The sequence below is a fragment of the Ascaphus truei genome, chromosome 1, assembly GCF_040206685.1.
Source record: "Ascaphus truei isolate aAscTru1 chromosome 1, aAscTru1.hap1, whole genome shotgun sequence".
Lineage (NCBI taxonomy): Eukaryota > Metazoa > Chordata > Amphibia > Anura > Ascaphidae > Ascaphus > Ascaphus truei.
Genome location: NC_134483.1, coordinates 119,381,277 through 119,395,135, shown reverse-complemented (window position 1 = coordinate 119,395,135; position 13,859 = coordinate 119,381,277). Strand labels below are relative to the sequence as shown.

Below are 13,859 nucleotides of genomic sequence, written 5' to 3'. Positions count from 1 at the left end.
AACATATCAACGGTGCATTAACCCCCTCACTGCCAGAAAGAGCAGCAGCAGTGCATTACATCCTCTAGCAGTGGAGAAGCCAACATTGGGGCTGTATTTTGTTAATTCAAGATAAATGCATTATTTTTCAGATTATTTATAAAGCATTTTCATTATTACCATTATTTGAGAGTGAGGTACGTAATGCTTCCTTGTATAAATACCCAAAGCGTGTTTGTTGCATTACAAAAAAAAGAGTCTTCCAAAGTGAACTTTCCCAAGCGCACACGACAAGCCAGCGCCGTTACTTACGCCGTGCAGATGTGGTGCACAAACTGCAGCGATAACGTTCTTAATTTGGCATTGGTATTTCCACCAAACAGCCCATCGTACACCACCTGCAGCAAAACAAAAGTCACTCACTTATTCAGCCCCGACGTTGAGGCCAGTGTCACCTGAGATGTTCCTACTGAAAGCGGTGAGGTGAGCTGCACAGTATTCTAACGCAGCGGGATTGTGAGTGGGAGAAAGCAGAGAGTGCTTCAATGCCAGCGATGCTCTTCTCTCTGGTCAGGAGATGTAATGGGACGGTACGAAGTAGTATGGAATAACCTTATGTTGGCTAACTTGTCCATATCTTCAGTAAATAACATTTGTTTTCAGAGCATACGTTTCAGCACTGTGCTGACAATCAGCTGAGGTTTTCATATTGTAAACACAGGCGATGCGGCAATTTAAACACAAATATGTTTCTATAGTATAGTATATGTATTTACATATACATATATACATATACAGTTAGGTCCGGAAATAATTGGACACTGATACAAGTTTTGTTATTTCGGCTGTGTACCAAAATAAATTCAAGTTACAGTTAAATAATGAATATGGGCTTAAAGTGCAGTCTATCAGCTTTAATTTGAGGGTATTCACATCCAAATTGGAGAAAGGGTTTAGGAATTACATGTCTTTAATATGTAGCCCCCTCTTTTTCAAGGGACCAAAAGTAATTGGACAAATTACTCAAAAGCTGTTTCATGGACAGGTGTGGGCTATTCCTTCGTTATTTCAGCATCAATTAAGCAGGTAAAAGGTCTGGAGTTGATTCCAGGTGTGGCATTCGCATTTGGAAGCTGTTGCTATGAACCCACAACATGCGGTAAAAGGTGCTCTCAATGCAAGTGAAACAGGGCATCCTTAGGCTGCAAAAAAAAGAAAACCCATCAGAGAGATAGCAGGAACATTAGGAAGTGGCCAAATCAACAGTTTGGTACATTCTGAGAAAAAAAGAACGCACTGTGGGCTCTGCAACACAAAAAGGCCTGGACGTCCACGGAAGACAACAGTGGTGGATGATTGTAGGATCCTTTCCATTTTAAAGAAAAACCCCTTCACAACATCCAGCCAAGTGAAGAACACTCTCCAAAAGGTAGGCATATCATTATCCAAGTCCACCATAAAGAGAAGACTTCACGAGAGCAAATACAGAGGGTTCAATTCACCACAAGGTGCAAACCATTCATAAACCTCAAGAATAGAAAGGCCAGATTAGACTTTGCCAAACAATATCTAAAAAAGCCAGCCCAGTTCTGGAACAGCATTCTTTGGACTGGTGAAACTAAGATAAACCTGTACCAGAATGATGGGAAGAAAAAAGTATGGAGAAGGCTTGGAACGGCTCATTATCCGAAGCTTACCACATCATCTGTAAAACACAGTGGAGGCAGTGTGATGGCATGGGCATGCATGGCTTACAATAGCACTGGGTCACTAGTGTTTATTGATGATGTGACAGAAGACAGAAGCAGCTGGATGAATTCTGAAGTGTATAAGGATATATTGTCTGCTCAGATTCAGCCAAATTCAGCGAAGTTGATGAGACGGCGCTTCACTTTACAGATGGACAATGACCCAAAACATAATGCGAAAGCAACCCAGGAGTTTTTTAAGGCAAAGAAGTGGAATATTCTGCAATGGCCGAGTCAATCACCTGATCTCAACCCGAATGAGCATGCATTTCACTTGCTGAAGACAAAACTTAAGGCAGAAAGACACACAACTGAAGACAGCTGCAGTAAAGGCCTGGCAAAGTATCACAAAGGAGGAAAACCAGCGTTTGGTGATGTCCATGCGTTCCAGACATCAAATAGTCATTGCCTGCAAAGGATTCTCGACAAAGTATTAAAAATGAACATTTTATTTATGATTGTGTTAATTTGTCCAATTACATTTGAGCCCCTGAAATAAGGGGACTGTGTATAAAAATGGTTGCAATTCCTAAACGTTTCATACGATATTTTTGTTCAACCGCTAGAATTAAAGCTGAAAGTCTGCACTTCTATTGCATCTTGGTTGTTTCATTTCAAATCCATTGTGGTGGCGTACAGAGCCAAAATTATGAAAATTGTGTCAGTGTCCAATTATTTCCAGACCTAACTGTATATATACACACACACAACCACACACAACCACACATATATATACACACACACACACACACACACACACATATACATACATACATACATACATCAATATATATCAATGTTTTTCAAACAGGGTTCTTAATAACCCTTGGGCATCCCTAAAGTGTTCCCTTTCATTTTCAGGTCATTTGGAAATTGTACCAAATACAGAAGAATTTACAATGCATCTGATCTAAGACGCGCTATTAGAGAGGGTTGGGGTTCCTTACAATGCATCTGATCTCAGACGCGCAATTAGGCTGGGTGGGGCTATGGTACCGCAGACCGTGTGGAGGCGTCCGCACGTTGAGCGATCAGATTGCAGTGTTTGCATCCATGTGGCGTGTGGTCGGAAGCGGGAGGGGGCGCTCGTTACGCAAGAAATCAGTTCAAACTGATTTCTTGATGTGACAGGCAGGTCACGTGAGCGCCCCTAGGAACGCCACCCGCGGTCCGTCCACCATGACCATGGAAAGCACCTGCTTACCTCACAGCCTCCGCACGCCTCCACGCGGGCGGAGGCACCATGGCCCAAGCCTTAGAGAGGGTTGGAGTTCTGCAGAATTTCACAATATAAATTATAGGATTCCTTAATGAAAAAAAGGTTGGAAAGTGTGTGTGTGTGTGTGTGTGTGTGTGTGTGTGTGTGTGTGTGTGTGTGTGTGTGTGTACAATATCTTTATAGTCAGAAATAACAGTTTTATTTTGACTATAAACATATTGTATAGAAAACTTCTCAATCTGCTGTTATTTTGGCAACGCTTTAAGCTGCATTTATTTTTATTTATTTTACCTGAATGTTAGCTGGAAACAACTCTGCTGCCAGCCTGGAGCGCAGGAGATGAGGGACGATTTTCAGTTTAACCCGCGTGCTGACGGGATCTCGCTTCAGTTCAGGCTTCAGCGCGCTCCCCTAAGATTAAAGCGCAAGTTAAAGATATTCTCGTAGGACAGTGGCTGAGTAAGAGCAGTGTCCGCTAAACCGCGGCTTCCAAGTGCCATGTGCTGCCGTGAAACGCAATGCATACTGTCTCACTTAGAAGGCCTTTAGTAAAACACCAATAGCACGGCACAGTCCCGCCTGCCAGGAACTGCTTCGCAAGCAGAGTTTATTCAGGGCTAAAGAGTTGAAAGGATGCCACGTCGCACAGAAACTTGATAAAGAACTGATTGAGGTTCCAAACGTTGTGTGTGCCACTAGGAGAATAAATTCTTTTTTGCAAATCCGAAGTGCCCCGGATCCTCTGCTTACTTACATGTATCCTGAGAATACACCAGACAGGTTTTTTTTCCCCTGAACCACGGAGCACTGGTACTTTAAACGCAAGTATATTGCTAACATTATAGCATTTAAGGTGTGCAAGACTAAAACCTCTGACCATATTACACAGGGGGAAAAAAACACGCATATTTAAAATCTCTCTCTTTCTCAAAATAACTTGGAATAAAAATAAATTGCTTTATCTCACAAATAATTGGCTTTAAGTTTGTGAATGCTGAGAAATCAATAAAAACAAGCAACTTACCTCCTTTGTTTTAAGCGGTATGTCTCCCAGGTAAACCTTATACATCTTGTTAATAATGGTTGGGTCGTTCCAGTCAATCAGGCTAGGAAATGTGAAAAAAATATTAATGAGGTTGATGGTACTAAATGAATTTATTATGATAGAGATTATTTAATGCCCCAAGCACTTCACAAAGAAAAGAAAAAGGGGAATTTTTCACATTTTCTAATTTTGAGTCCATAAAAATGTATAAGGCACCTGAAGATAAAAAAAATTGAGTGTTCCCAATACTGACACCCCCCAAACCCCCAATAATTAGCACAAAAATATATAATTTGTTATACTTCCTCCCTGATGCAATGTAATGTATCCCAATGAATTGTAATGGAAGATCACCAGTTTTCCTGTCTCTCCCTGGTAGAGGTGATCACACGGTGCCCTGCCTGCCTCTCCCTGGTAGAGGGGATCACACGGTGCCCTGCCTGCTTCTCCCTGCTAGAGGTGATCACACGGTGCCCTGCCTGCTTCTCCCTGGTAGAGGTGATCACACGGTGCCCTGCCTGCTTCTACCTGGTAGAGGGGATCACACGGTGCCCTGCCTGCTTCTCCCTGGTAGAGGTGATCACACGGTGCCCTGCCTGCTTCTCCCTGGTAGAGGTGATCACACGGTGCCCTGTCTGCTTCTCCCTGGTAGAGGTGATCACACGGTGCCCTGCCTGCCTCTCCCTGGTAGAGTTGATCACACGGTGCCCTGCCTGCCTCTCCCTGGTAGAGTTGATGACACGGTGCCCTGCCTGCTTCTCCCTGGTAGAGGTGATCACACGGTGCCCTGCCTGCCTCTCCCTGGTAGAGTTGATCACACGGTGCCCTGCCTGCCTCTCCCTGGTAGAGTTGATCACACGGTGCCCTGCCTGCCTCTCCCTGGTAGAGTTGATGACACGGTGCCCTGCCTGCCTCTCCCTGGTAGAGTTGATCACACGGTGCCCTGCCTGCTTCTCCCTGGTAGAGTTGATGACACGGTGCCCTGCCTGCCTCTCCCTGGTAGAGTTGATCACACGGTGCCCTGCCTGCCTCTCCCTGGTAGAGTTGATCACACGGTGCCCTGCCTGCCTCTCTCTGGTAGAGTTGATGACACGGTGCCCTGCCTGCCTCTCCCTGGTAGAGTTGATGACACGGTGCCCTGCCTGCCTCTCCCTGGTAGAGTTGATCACACGGTGCCCTGCCTGCCTCTCCCTGGTAGAGTTGATCACATGGTGCCCTGCCTGCCTCACCTTTGCTTGCTCCTCAGTTCCAGGTCGGCCGCGGTAGCCACGCTGTGCCTCGTGTCACTGGATGCCATTACCAGATGAATGACCGCTTCAAGCTCGGGCACCTGCTCAGCCTCGATGAACTTCACTATTCCCAATTTGCACTGCAGAGAAACACAGAGGGGTCTAGGTTAACTGGCAGCCGAGTGAAGGTTAAAGGTTTAAAAGGTGCCGTTCCCCTTTGGTGACATACTAGAGTTGGAAAGAGAATTTGCACTTGGATTCAAGAACCCCCCCCCCCCCCCCCCAGATAGTGCTGTTTTTTACATTGGGTCGGAATGCCACCCTTTTGCTGCCGAACACTCTTTTTTTTTTTTTTTTTTTTTTTTTTACTGGATCAGAACCAGAGGGCCTCTGGGAGCTGAACGGCACTATTTTTAGCTCCTGGGACCTCACGGTTTTCAAAGATACTTTCCAGTAAAGATACTGCTGGTATTTCATGTTATTTATATCCCTCGCATCACGCAGGCCAATAGTCTGTTGCAGCTTTCTATTGGGCCACATGATGCAGAAGATGGAATCCGCCATTGTTTGCCCCGGCAATGAGCAATTTTACTTAGTAGATATAGAACGAATATATAATATAAAATATGAATTGCCTTTATTTTTCCCTTGCTTGTTGTTTTTCCATAAAGGTAAAACATATTTTGCAGGAATTCTTACACATGGCCACCAATATGGATTTTCTGCAATCGGCATTGTAATTCAGCCCTGATTGCTGCCACTTTGGAATCAATCCTTCATTCATTTTTCCGTTAGGTAAAATGAACATTACATTGCTGTACAGTACTGTATGTTATCTGCTACTTTTGAGGCCTTGATTTACAAAGAACCTAAATGTGTGTAAGGCATTATAAACGATGTTTAGTGGCTCTTGGCTGTCCCCCTTCAACAATCAGTATACATTGGGAATACTACACAGTCTGCTAAAACTGTAAATAGGGTAAGTGGGTGTAACTATATAAACGTTTAGGAAAACTCGTTTGTAGGCGCATTCTCATATCACAGCTCTTGACCAAGATCCCAAAGAACTGGCAGTGTTCCTTAAAAAGAGAGTTCTCCCACTTCACTGACCAGCACCTTAACCACTAGACCATCCCTTCTGCCTTTTAAGTGTTAGAGACAAGTATTTAGTCCCATTAGATAAGCATGGACATACTCAGCAGGCAGAGCAGCCAGCGTGTGTTACCTTTAACACAGAAATGTCCTGATTTTGCTTGTTACCTGCTCTAGCTGTTCTGCTGTCCATGGGTTGTCCCCCACAATGCGTTTCGCTGCGTAGAAGCTCAAGCCGGGGGGAGGCTGAGGCATCCCCACTCCACTGGTGCTGCTTGGAGTGGAGGAACCCTGTCCGGGAGGCACACTTTGGCGATTCTGGGGTTCATTCAACACAAATCTACAAAGGAATACAGGGAATGAGTAGTGCATCCTGCAGGAAGGATAACACCTCACAGAGTTTTTACATTCTAGAAGTGCAGAGTACGAGGAACCATTCTGGTCTAGGACACGTATAGAATCACAGCACAGCTGAAGAACACGCGTTAGAGCAGCAGTCATTGAGATATTTCTCCCCCCAGGAGAAAGGTGCTGATGACCTTTGCTGCAGCAATAAGCATGGTAAATTATATATACACACACGTGTGTGTGTGTGTGTGTGTGTGTGTGTGTGTGTGTGTGTGTGTACATACATACATACATACTATGCACACCCACATATACTATACATACATACACACACACACACTATATACTGCGTATATTTGCTAGGGCACTTGTTTTCTAACCTGTTTTAACTGCGCTGCAGTTCATACATGGCACATACAGCGCTTCTAAAATGTAACCCCTTAGCTACTTTATACACAGCGTCAGATTTCCCCATTAGGCCCGGGCCACAAACATTTCCGCCCCCATATAATTTTGCCGCGCTGTCCGGCCTATCGGACCTAATGGGAAGGTACTCGCTTGTGTCGGCCGCCTCCTCTCTGCCGCCCTCCTGCTCCTTTGGAATCCCAGCATCAAATGACGCTGCGGACGTCCCAACGTGACGTCACACGGAGTCTCTGTGCCATGGCAACGTGACGTTGACACGTCAAATGACGTCACGTTTCCATGGCAACGCGCCGCCGTGCGACTTCACGTTGGTGACGTCGCGGGATTTCTGAGGAGCAGGAGGGCGGCACCAAGGAGGAGGCAGACACGGACAAGTGCCTAGGGGCGGCAACTTTTGAAATCCGCCGCTGTCACAATTTCCATGCTATTATTGTGACAGCGAACACAATAATTTGCGGATTTCAACATTTCAATTATTGTGTTGTTTAATATTCTCTCCATGCAGTGGAGGAAACACCAAGGACAGCAGAACCGTGGTACTGTAGGAACCTGCCAAAAGGGTCTAACCCTCACGTAGATGCTGGCTGGATATGTTTTGGCCAACAGATTGAACTAAATGACCCATACTTCATGTATAAAAAAAAACAAAAGAAATGACCTAAATAATTTGCCATATTGCATGAGCATCAGGGCTTCTTTGTTTACGGCTGTATATTTGAAGTCACTTTCCCAGTAACACTCCAGTAGGCAACTCATATGTCAAATGAAAGGCAGATCCAGAAACAGCTTGCATTCCATGAACCCAAGCTAGGCCAACACTAGCAGAAGCTTTGACATAGGATGAATGAGCAGCTTAAATCTAAAGACACTGGCTTTGAGGCAGGTAACCATTGGCAAGTCACTTGCGTCTTTCCGTGCCTTCATACCTATGTACCCCACCCCCCAAAATAAAAATCAGACTGTCATTGGGGCAAGGATTTATTGTGCCTGAAAAACGCTCTGTACAGAATACTTTATCAGAAAGAATGTGGTTTGCCAGCTAAATTTGCATAGTGATATGTATGGGCAGATGAGGATGAGATCCTGATATAAGTGACATGTATGGTCAATTTCAGCAAACAAGTGAAGTGGTTTTAAAATTATTTTAGAAATCCTTGAAGAAATAGGAGATTAGATGGTGTTTAACACCCCAAACAGGGGAATTATATCCTGTTCTCAGGGGGATTCTTACTATTCTAGGCTAAATGTTTGGTTTTGTTTTTAGTTTGTGTGATGTATTTGTTCTACTGGGCAATTAATATCTGAAATTGCAATCTACCAAATCCCTGATAAAAGCGGTTTAACTAGGACAGTGTGTTTTTTTTTTTTTTGTAAACTTTTTTTTTGGTTAAGGAACACTAATATCAGATGCATTGTAAGGAACCCCAACCCTCTCTAATAGTGCGTCTGAGATCAGATGCATGTAAGGAACCCCAACCCTATCTAATAGCGCGTCTGAGATCAGATGCATTGTAAGGAACCCCAACCCTCTCTAATAGTGCGTCTGAGATCAGATGCATTGTAAGGAACCCCAACCCTCTCTAATAGCGCGTCTGAAATCAGATGCATTGTAAGGAACCCCAACCCTCTCTAATAACATGGCTAGCGGGGGCTTTACGGGGAAAGAGAGACGTGGGGCGTGTGATAGAGAGAGGGGCGTGTGATAGAGAGAGCATGTGTGCGAGTATGGAAGAGGGAGAGGGCGAGCGAGGTGTGGAAGAGGGCGAGCGTGGTGTGGGAGAGGGCGAGCGAGGTGTGGGAGAGGGCGAGCGAGGTGTGGGAGAGGGCGAGCGATGTGATGAGAGGGAGAGGAAAGAGGGAGGGTCTCGCAAGGTTGCCAACACTGGGAGAAGGGGGGGGGGGAGGGGAAGAGTGGAAACTCTAGTCCTGGGCCCCGGGAACACTGTGACCCTGTTCGAAAACATTCAGCTATGATAATAGGGCGTCTTATTGAACGGGATACTGGAAAATCACAACGGCTTCTTATTTGGAGAAATGCTGTCATTGCATTAGTGGCATGCTGTTTGTGGCTTACACTAATAACATGCATGATAAAGCTCAGAGTACAAATCAAACAATGATGGGGCAAGGTGCTCACTGAAGAATAGGGCATTGTCTCTTACCCATAAGGCATCAGAAGGACATCCAACATGAAGTCTAAAAGCAGTTGCACAGTCTTTGGTTTCTCCGCCAGGTTAAAAGGAGAGTTGGCTTTGAACGATTCGGAAGAGTATTTCATGTGATACAGGGTTGGTATCAGAAGATGCATTAGGCTGAAAACAAAAACAATTACACTTGTTCAAATGTAGGACTCACAAGAGATACAATAGTTATTCTGCCCCTGTGCGACTTGTGCTCTCTTTAACCAAATGTGTCAAATAAAACGATTATTAAAAACTAAATAAAGGTGGTTACTTATCATACCCCAAAATAGGGGCCATTCCTCGAAAGAATGGGGAGAGAGGAGAGAGAGAGAAACGGTTACCCATGTACTATGTAAACATTATACCGTATCCGTTATTCACGCTTTGACAATACTGAAATGTTTTTCTATCATTCCAATAAAGCTGAGAGAGGAGAGAAAGAGAAATATGGGGGGGGGGTTTTATATTGCAAAGACAATTACACAATTTATGGATATTTGTGCATAACTTCCGTTCAAGAATATGGACATGTTACTCAATTCCTATAGAGACTACATCTGTCACAAATATTAGGAATGCTAATTTTACTGATGTAAAAGTGATATAGAAAAAATGGTTCAACACAGGAAAACAATTTGGTTCACGGTGTAATTATTTCAGAGCAGCAGAAAAGGAGGGGTTACTTTTAAAACCCAGCCAATTAAATGTCTTAAAAATTCCACCTGGCAGTTCAGTTTAGTTGGTCCTAAGTAAGGTTGGTTACACTGCCCTCCCCCTCCTGCTCAATACGCTGTGACATCACTGACGCTCTGAGCTCCATTCATTTGACTGGAGATTTCCTGGTATGGAGAAGCTATAAAGCCTGCTGCAGAGAGACTGTTGGAGGCGGCAGTCACTGCAGTTAAATGGGACGATGACTGATACTTCTTAGCCCGGGACCGCGCTTACCTGTCTTGCTGTGGTTGGGGCCTGCCTTCCATGGCAGTAAGGAGGGTCGGAGCCAGTTCACACTGCTTGTCCAGCGGCAATCGAGGGTAGCCCATTTTTATATAGATAATTGTGAAATTCTGTCAGGACAAAATGAGGTTCACTTTATAAAAAAAGTCAGAAAAAGCATGTCCTAGTATCCAATCTAAAAAAGAAGGAACGGTCTTATTTTCAATTTAGGCAGCAATTTGGCCCAGGCCGCCTCAGTGACAGAGCCAACCATTTGTAAAATGAATGGCTTTATGGTACTAGCAGCGCCTCCAAAAGATGGTTCACACCCTAGGGCAGGCACCCTGTGGCGATGGGCCACTTCCATTAGCTCGTTGTGCATAAGGCTATGGCCCTTGTCACTGCGTGCACCGGAGCGCCTGGCTGAACCGCCACAGTGACCAATGCTCGCCCGCTGCGCCAAGACAAAAATCTTGTCTTTGGCAAAGGCGGTCGTGGGGGCCGAAGCCTTAGGTACCGGCAATGACATTGCGAGAGAAAGAAAACAAGAGAAAGATAAGAGAGACAGTGAGAGCATATTGAAAGTCCCTTGGGGCACAGACTTGTGTCTGCTTTGTATATTTTTTAAATAGATATTATATTGGACTACAATAAAAAAAATTTTGCAGACAATACAAAATTGCAGGATTGTAAATTGCAGACAGAGTGCTACTAGTAAAGCAATGCATGACACAACCTATTGCCTTTCTGCTATTGCCTACTGCTTTTTACTGTACAATGCAGAGATAAAAGGGAAGGTGGAACATACGGTACAGAACAGGAGGGTCCAGCTCCAGTCCTCAAGGGCCACCAACTGGTCTTCAGGATATCCCTGCTTCAGCACAGGTGGCTTAATCGGTGGCTCAGTCACTTCTGCACCACCTGTGCTGAAGCAGGGATATCCTGAGCTGTTGGTGGCCCTTGAGGAGTGGAGTTGGAGACTCCAGATATAGAAATACCATATTCCTGCTAGTGTCAACCAGACATGTTTACGTGGCAACAATATAATGGAGGTTGAGTCGGGAACTGCACTAAAAGAGAGAATATGATATTTTAGACAAAATATGATTATTTTGTTAAGCTTTTCCATGCGGTCTACAGTTATTCCTCGACTTATTTGTGCATCTGTACAGACCTTTAAACTAAAAAATAAAACGGACATGCCAAATGAAACACTATAGCTTTAGGAATGTAGATACAGTATATGCATTAATTCCGAAAGAACAGCACCTTTGTGGGGGTCGTCCTTATCAGCAATCCTGGCTCCATTTTGGTTTTTTTAATTATGTTTTTTTTTTTACAGGTTTTGAACCAGGCGAGGAACCAGAAGCGAATCGGCAACCAAAACTGAAAGAGAGGGGGGAGCTCGGCGGAGGAAGGAGGCCCGACTGCCGGGGTTGGATGATCGGGCCGCACTCCTATGCCAAGCCAGAGACGTCTCTCCCAGCGAACAATGAATAAGGAACTCCTGTCACCTATATCGGTGATTTCGAAGCTCTGGAAACCAGCACCGAGGCCATTTTGTGCTGGTCCATGGAGAAATATTTCCCCTGAACCTCTTACTTAGGCGCATGGGTATTAAGGGTTGCAATTCTGTCTCTAATACAATACTAAATGCTACTCGAGCTGCTGAACGACAAGCTCTGAATGTTTGGGATGATCTGGATTGGGGAGGTTTCGGTAAAGGGAGCGGTGTGTGCAGGGGGGAAAGAGCTGGGACAAGTGTCCCGGTCCTGTTGGCTGCAGGGGCCCGGCCAGCCGGCGCTGGAAGTTTGGCTCAGCCAGAGGTCGGACCCAACTTCTTTGCCTGGCTGCCGGTCCTCTCGTTGCCGCCAGACCCCAGCTGCGGGCCTGCCTCTCCCGCACTCTCTCTGCCTCTGGTGCGCGCCAAGCCTCTCTGGCGTCGGTTGCATGCCGGAACCTGGACCCAGAGAGAGACTCGTCGCAGGACGGTGTAGGAGGCCCGCAGCTGGGTAGAGCCGGGGGCACTGCTGTAACGAGAGGACCGGCAGTCAGGCAAAGAAGTTCACTCCATAGCATCTTCCACTCAGGGGAACTTGCCTGCTTGCAGTTTGGCTGTGACATCTCTAATACAGAATGCTTTTCCTGGTAATGTACAGGTTAATAAAAGCTTCAGTCAGACTTAGAACTTTGCAACTAATATTGACAGATTTACTATAAATCATTCTTCCTGTTATTAAACAGGTTATTAAGAATTTATATTAGCGTTAGGGACCCCTGATATGTGGTCTGCCTTGGCGTTGGCTCAGGGGCTTACAACAATTTTGGCCAAAAATGTCAAACTAAAAGACCATTTTACTTATTAGATATTTATACATATATATTTAGGCACTGTACCGTGTATGAGTCTCACTGGATGTGCTAAAAACTGAGCTTTGTCTGTGTTTTATGTTTTGTCTCTGGTTTTAAAAATTGCTCCAGCAGCCAACAAAATGGTCATAGCGCGTGCAACTCACCGTCACAAAACAGACGGCCGCAGGATCCTGGTACTGGACTAGCAGCGTCTCCACTGGCAGCTGTATTTTAGGACGACTCTTGATACGTTTGTTCAGGTGAACCAGAAGCTCCATAACCTGGAAGGAGAAGCAAACACTGCTCTATCCCGGTCCATAACCAAACCTACTGTGACTTGCTGTCTTTCTTGTCCTACATGGTGCCAGCCACTCCAGCCACACAACACAGCTGTTCAGAGGAATATAATAGTACACAATATGCAGGGAATTATCAAATAACACATGCATAGGAGCAGCAGCCCTAGAGCTTCCAATACCGTTAATACAGTATGATGGGTGAATCAGAAAGACAGTAGGCAACAGAGAGCTAAAAGGTGCCTTTAAAATCAAGAAAAAAAGCAACATTCAATTACATGACTTATTCGCACAGGAGAGAATGTTTTTTCTTTTTTCTTAAAGTGTCAACATTTTTTTTTAACGTATGGGAAATTTCTATAAAAGCCCTCACTACAGCATTGCAGCCAGAGATTCCTGGGTTGGTCTGAGAAAATGTAATCTTTTAGGGACTGGCTTTCAACTTTATTGAACCGTAATCTAGACAAGCTGTGGTCCACTTGATATGTCTAATGCGTAAAACTAGATCTGGGGAAAATCCAGTAAACAAAAGTGTCAAATAAAATGGCAGCGAATATGCAACAGTTCTGGTGGTCCATTAATAGATCACAGGTTCAGCGTATGCTGCTATATAAAAAAGCACCTTTCACTTACTTTTGCCATTAGTACACCTTGGTGCCTATCACATCTGGAGGTCCCTGTACGTGCTGCTGACTTACCTTCTTCCGGACTCCCTCCTGGACGCTGGAGAGCTTGAGCAGCACCGGAGGCAGGAACTTGGAAATAATGCTTTGCAGTTGTTCATCCGTTTCTGCATGGCCGAGGCGTAAAAACACGCGCTCAAGCTGATCTACGGGGGAAACATTACGTTTCAGTCAATTGAAATGTGGCTCAACATTCCATGTCCCCATGTTTCGGAAGAAGCGGTGTGCTAATGTTATCACTTACATTTAACCTTTTTTTTATTTTTATTTACATCCATTACCACATGGCAAAAAAGGAAGTCACTGATGTTTTTTTTAATCAC

General features: G+C 44.8%; 1 protein-coding gene across 2 annotated transcripts in view; it reads right to left on the bottom strand.

The window, feature by feature from the left end:
* Positions 1–13,859, bottom strand: part of ECPAS (Ecm29 proteasome adaptor and scaffold) — a 98,619-nt gene that overhangs the window by 67,478 nt on the left and 17,282 nt on the right. For both annotated transcript variants that reach the window (XM_075594121.1, XM_075594127.1), the window contains exons 2-10: positions 13,552–13,682; positions 12,722–12,838; positions 10,218–10,336; positions 9,249–9,398; positions 6,481–6,652; positions 5,221–5,360; positions 3,971–4,052; positions 3,238–3,357; positions 292–377 (exon numbers count right to left, since the gene is read on the bottom strand). In XM_075594121.1, coding sequence (XP_075450236.1) covers positions 292–377; positions 3,238–3,357; positions 3,971–4,052; positions 5,221–5,360; positions 6,481–6,652; positions 9,249–9,398; positions 10,218–10,336; positions 12,722–12,838; positions 13,552–13,682 — 1,117 coding nt within the window. The remainder of the gene's footprint in view (positions 1–291; positions 378–3,237; positions 3,358–3,970; positions 4,053–5,220; positions 5,361–6,480; positions 6,653–9,248; positions 9,399–10,217; positions 10,337–12,721; positions 12,839–13,551; positions 13,683–13,859) is intronic.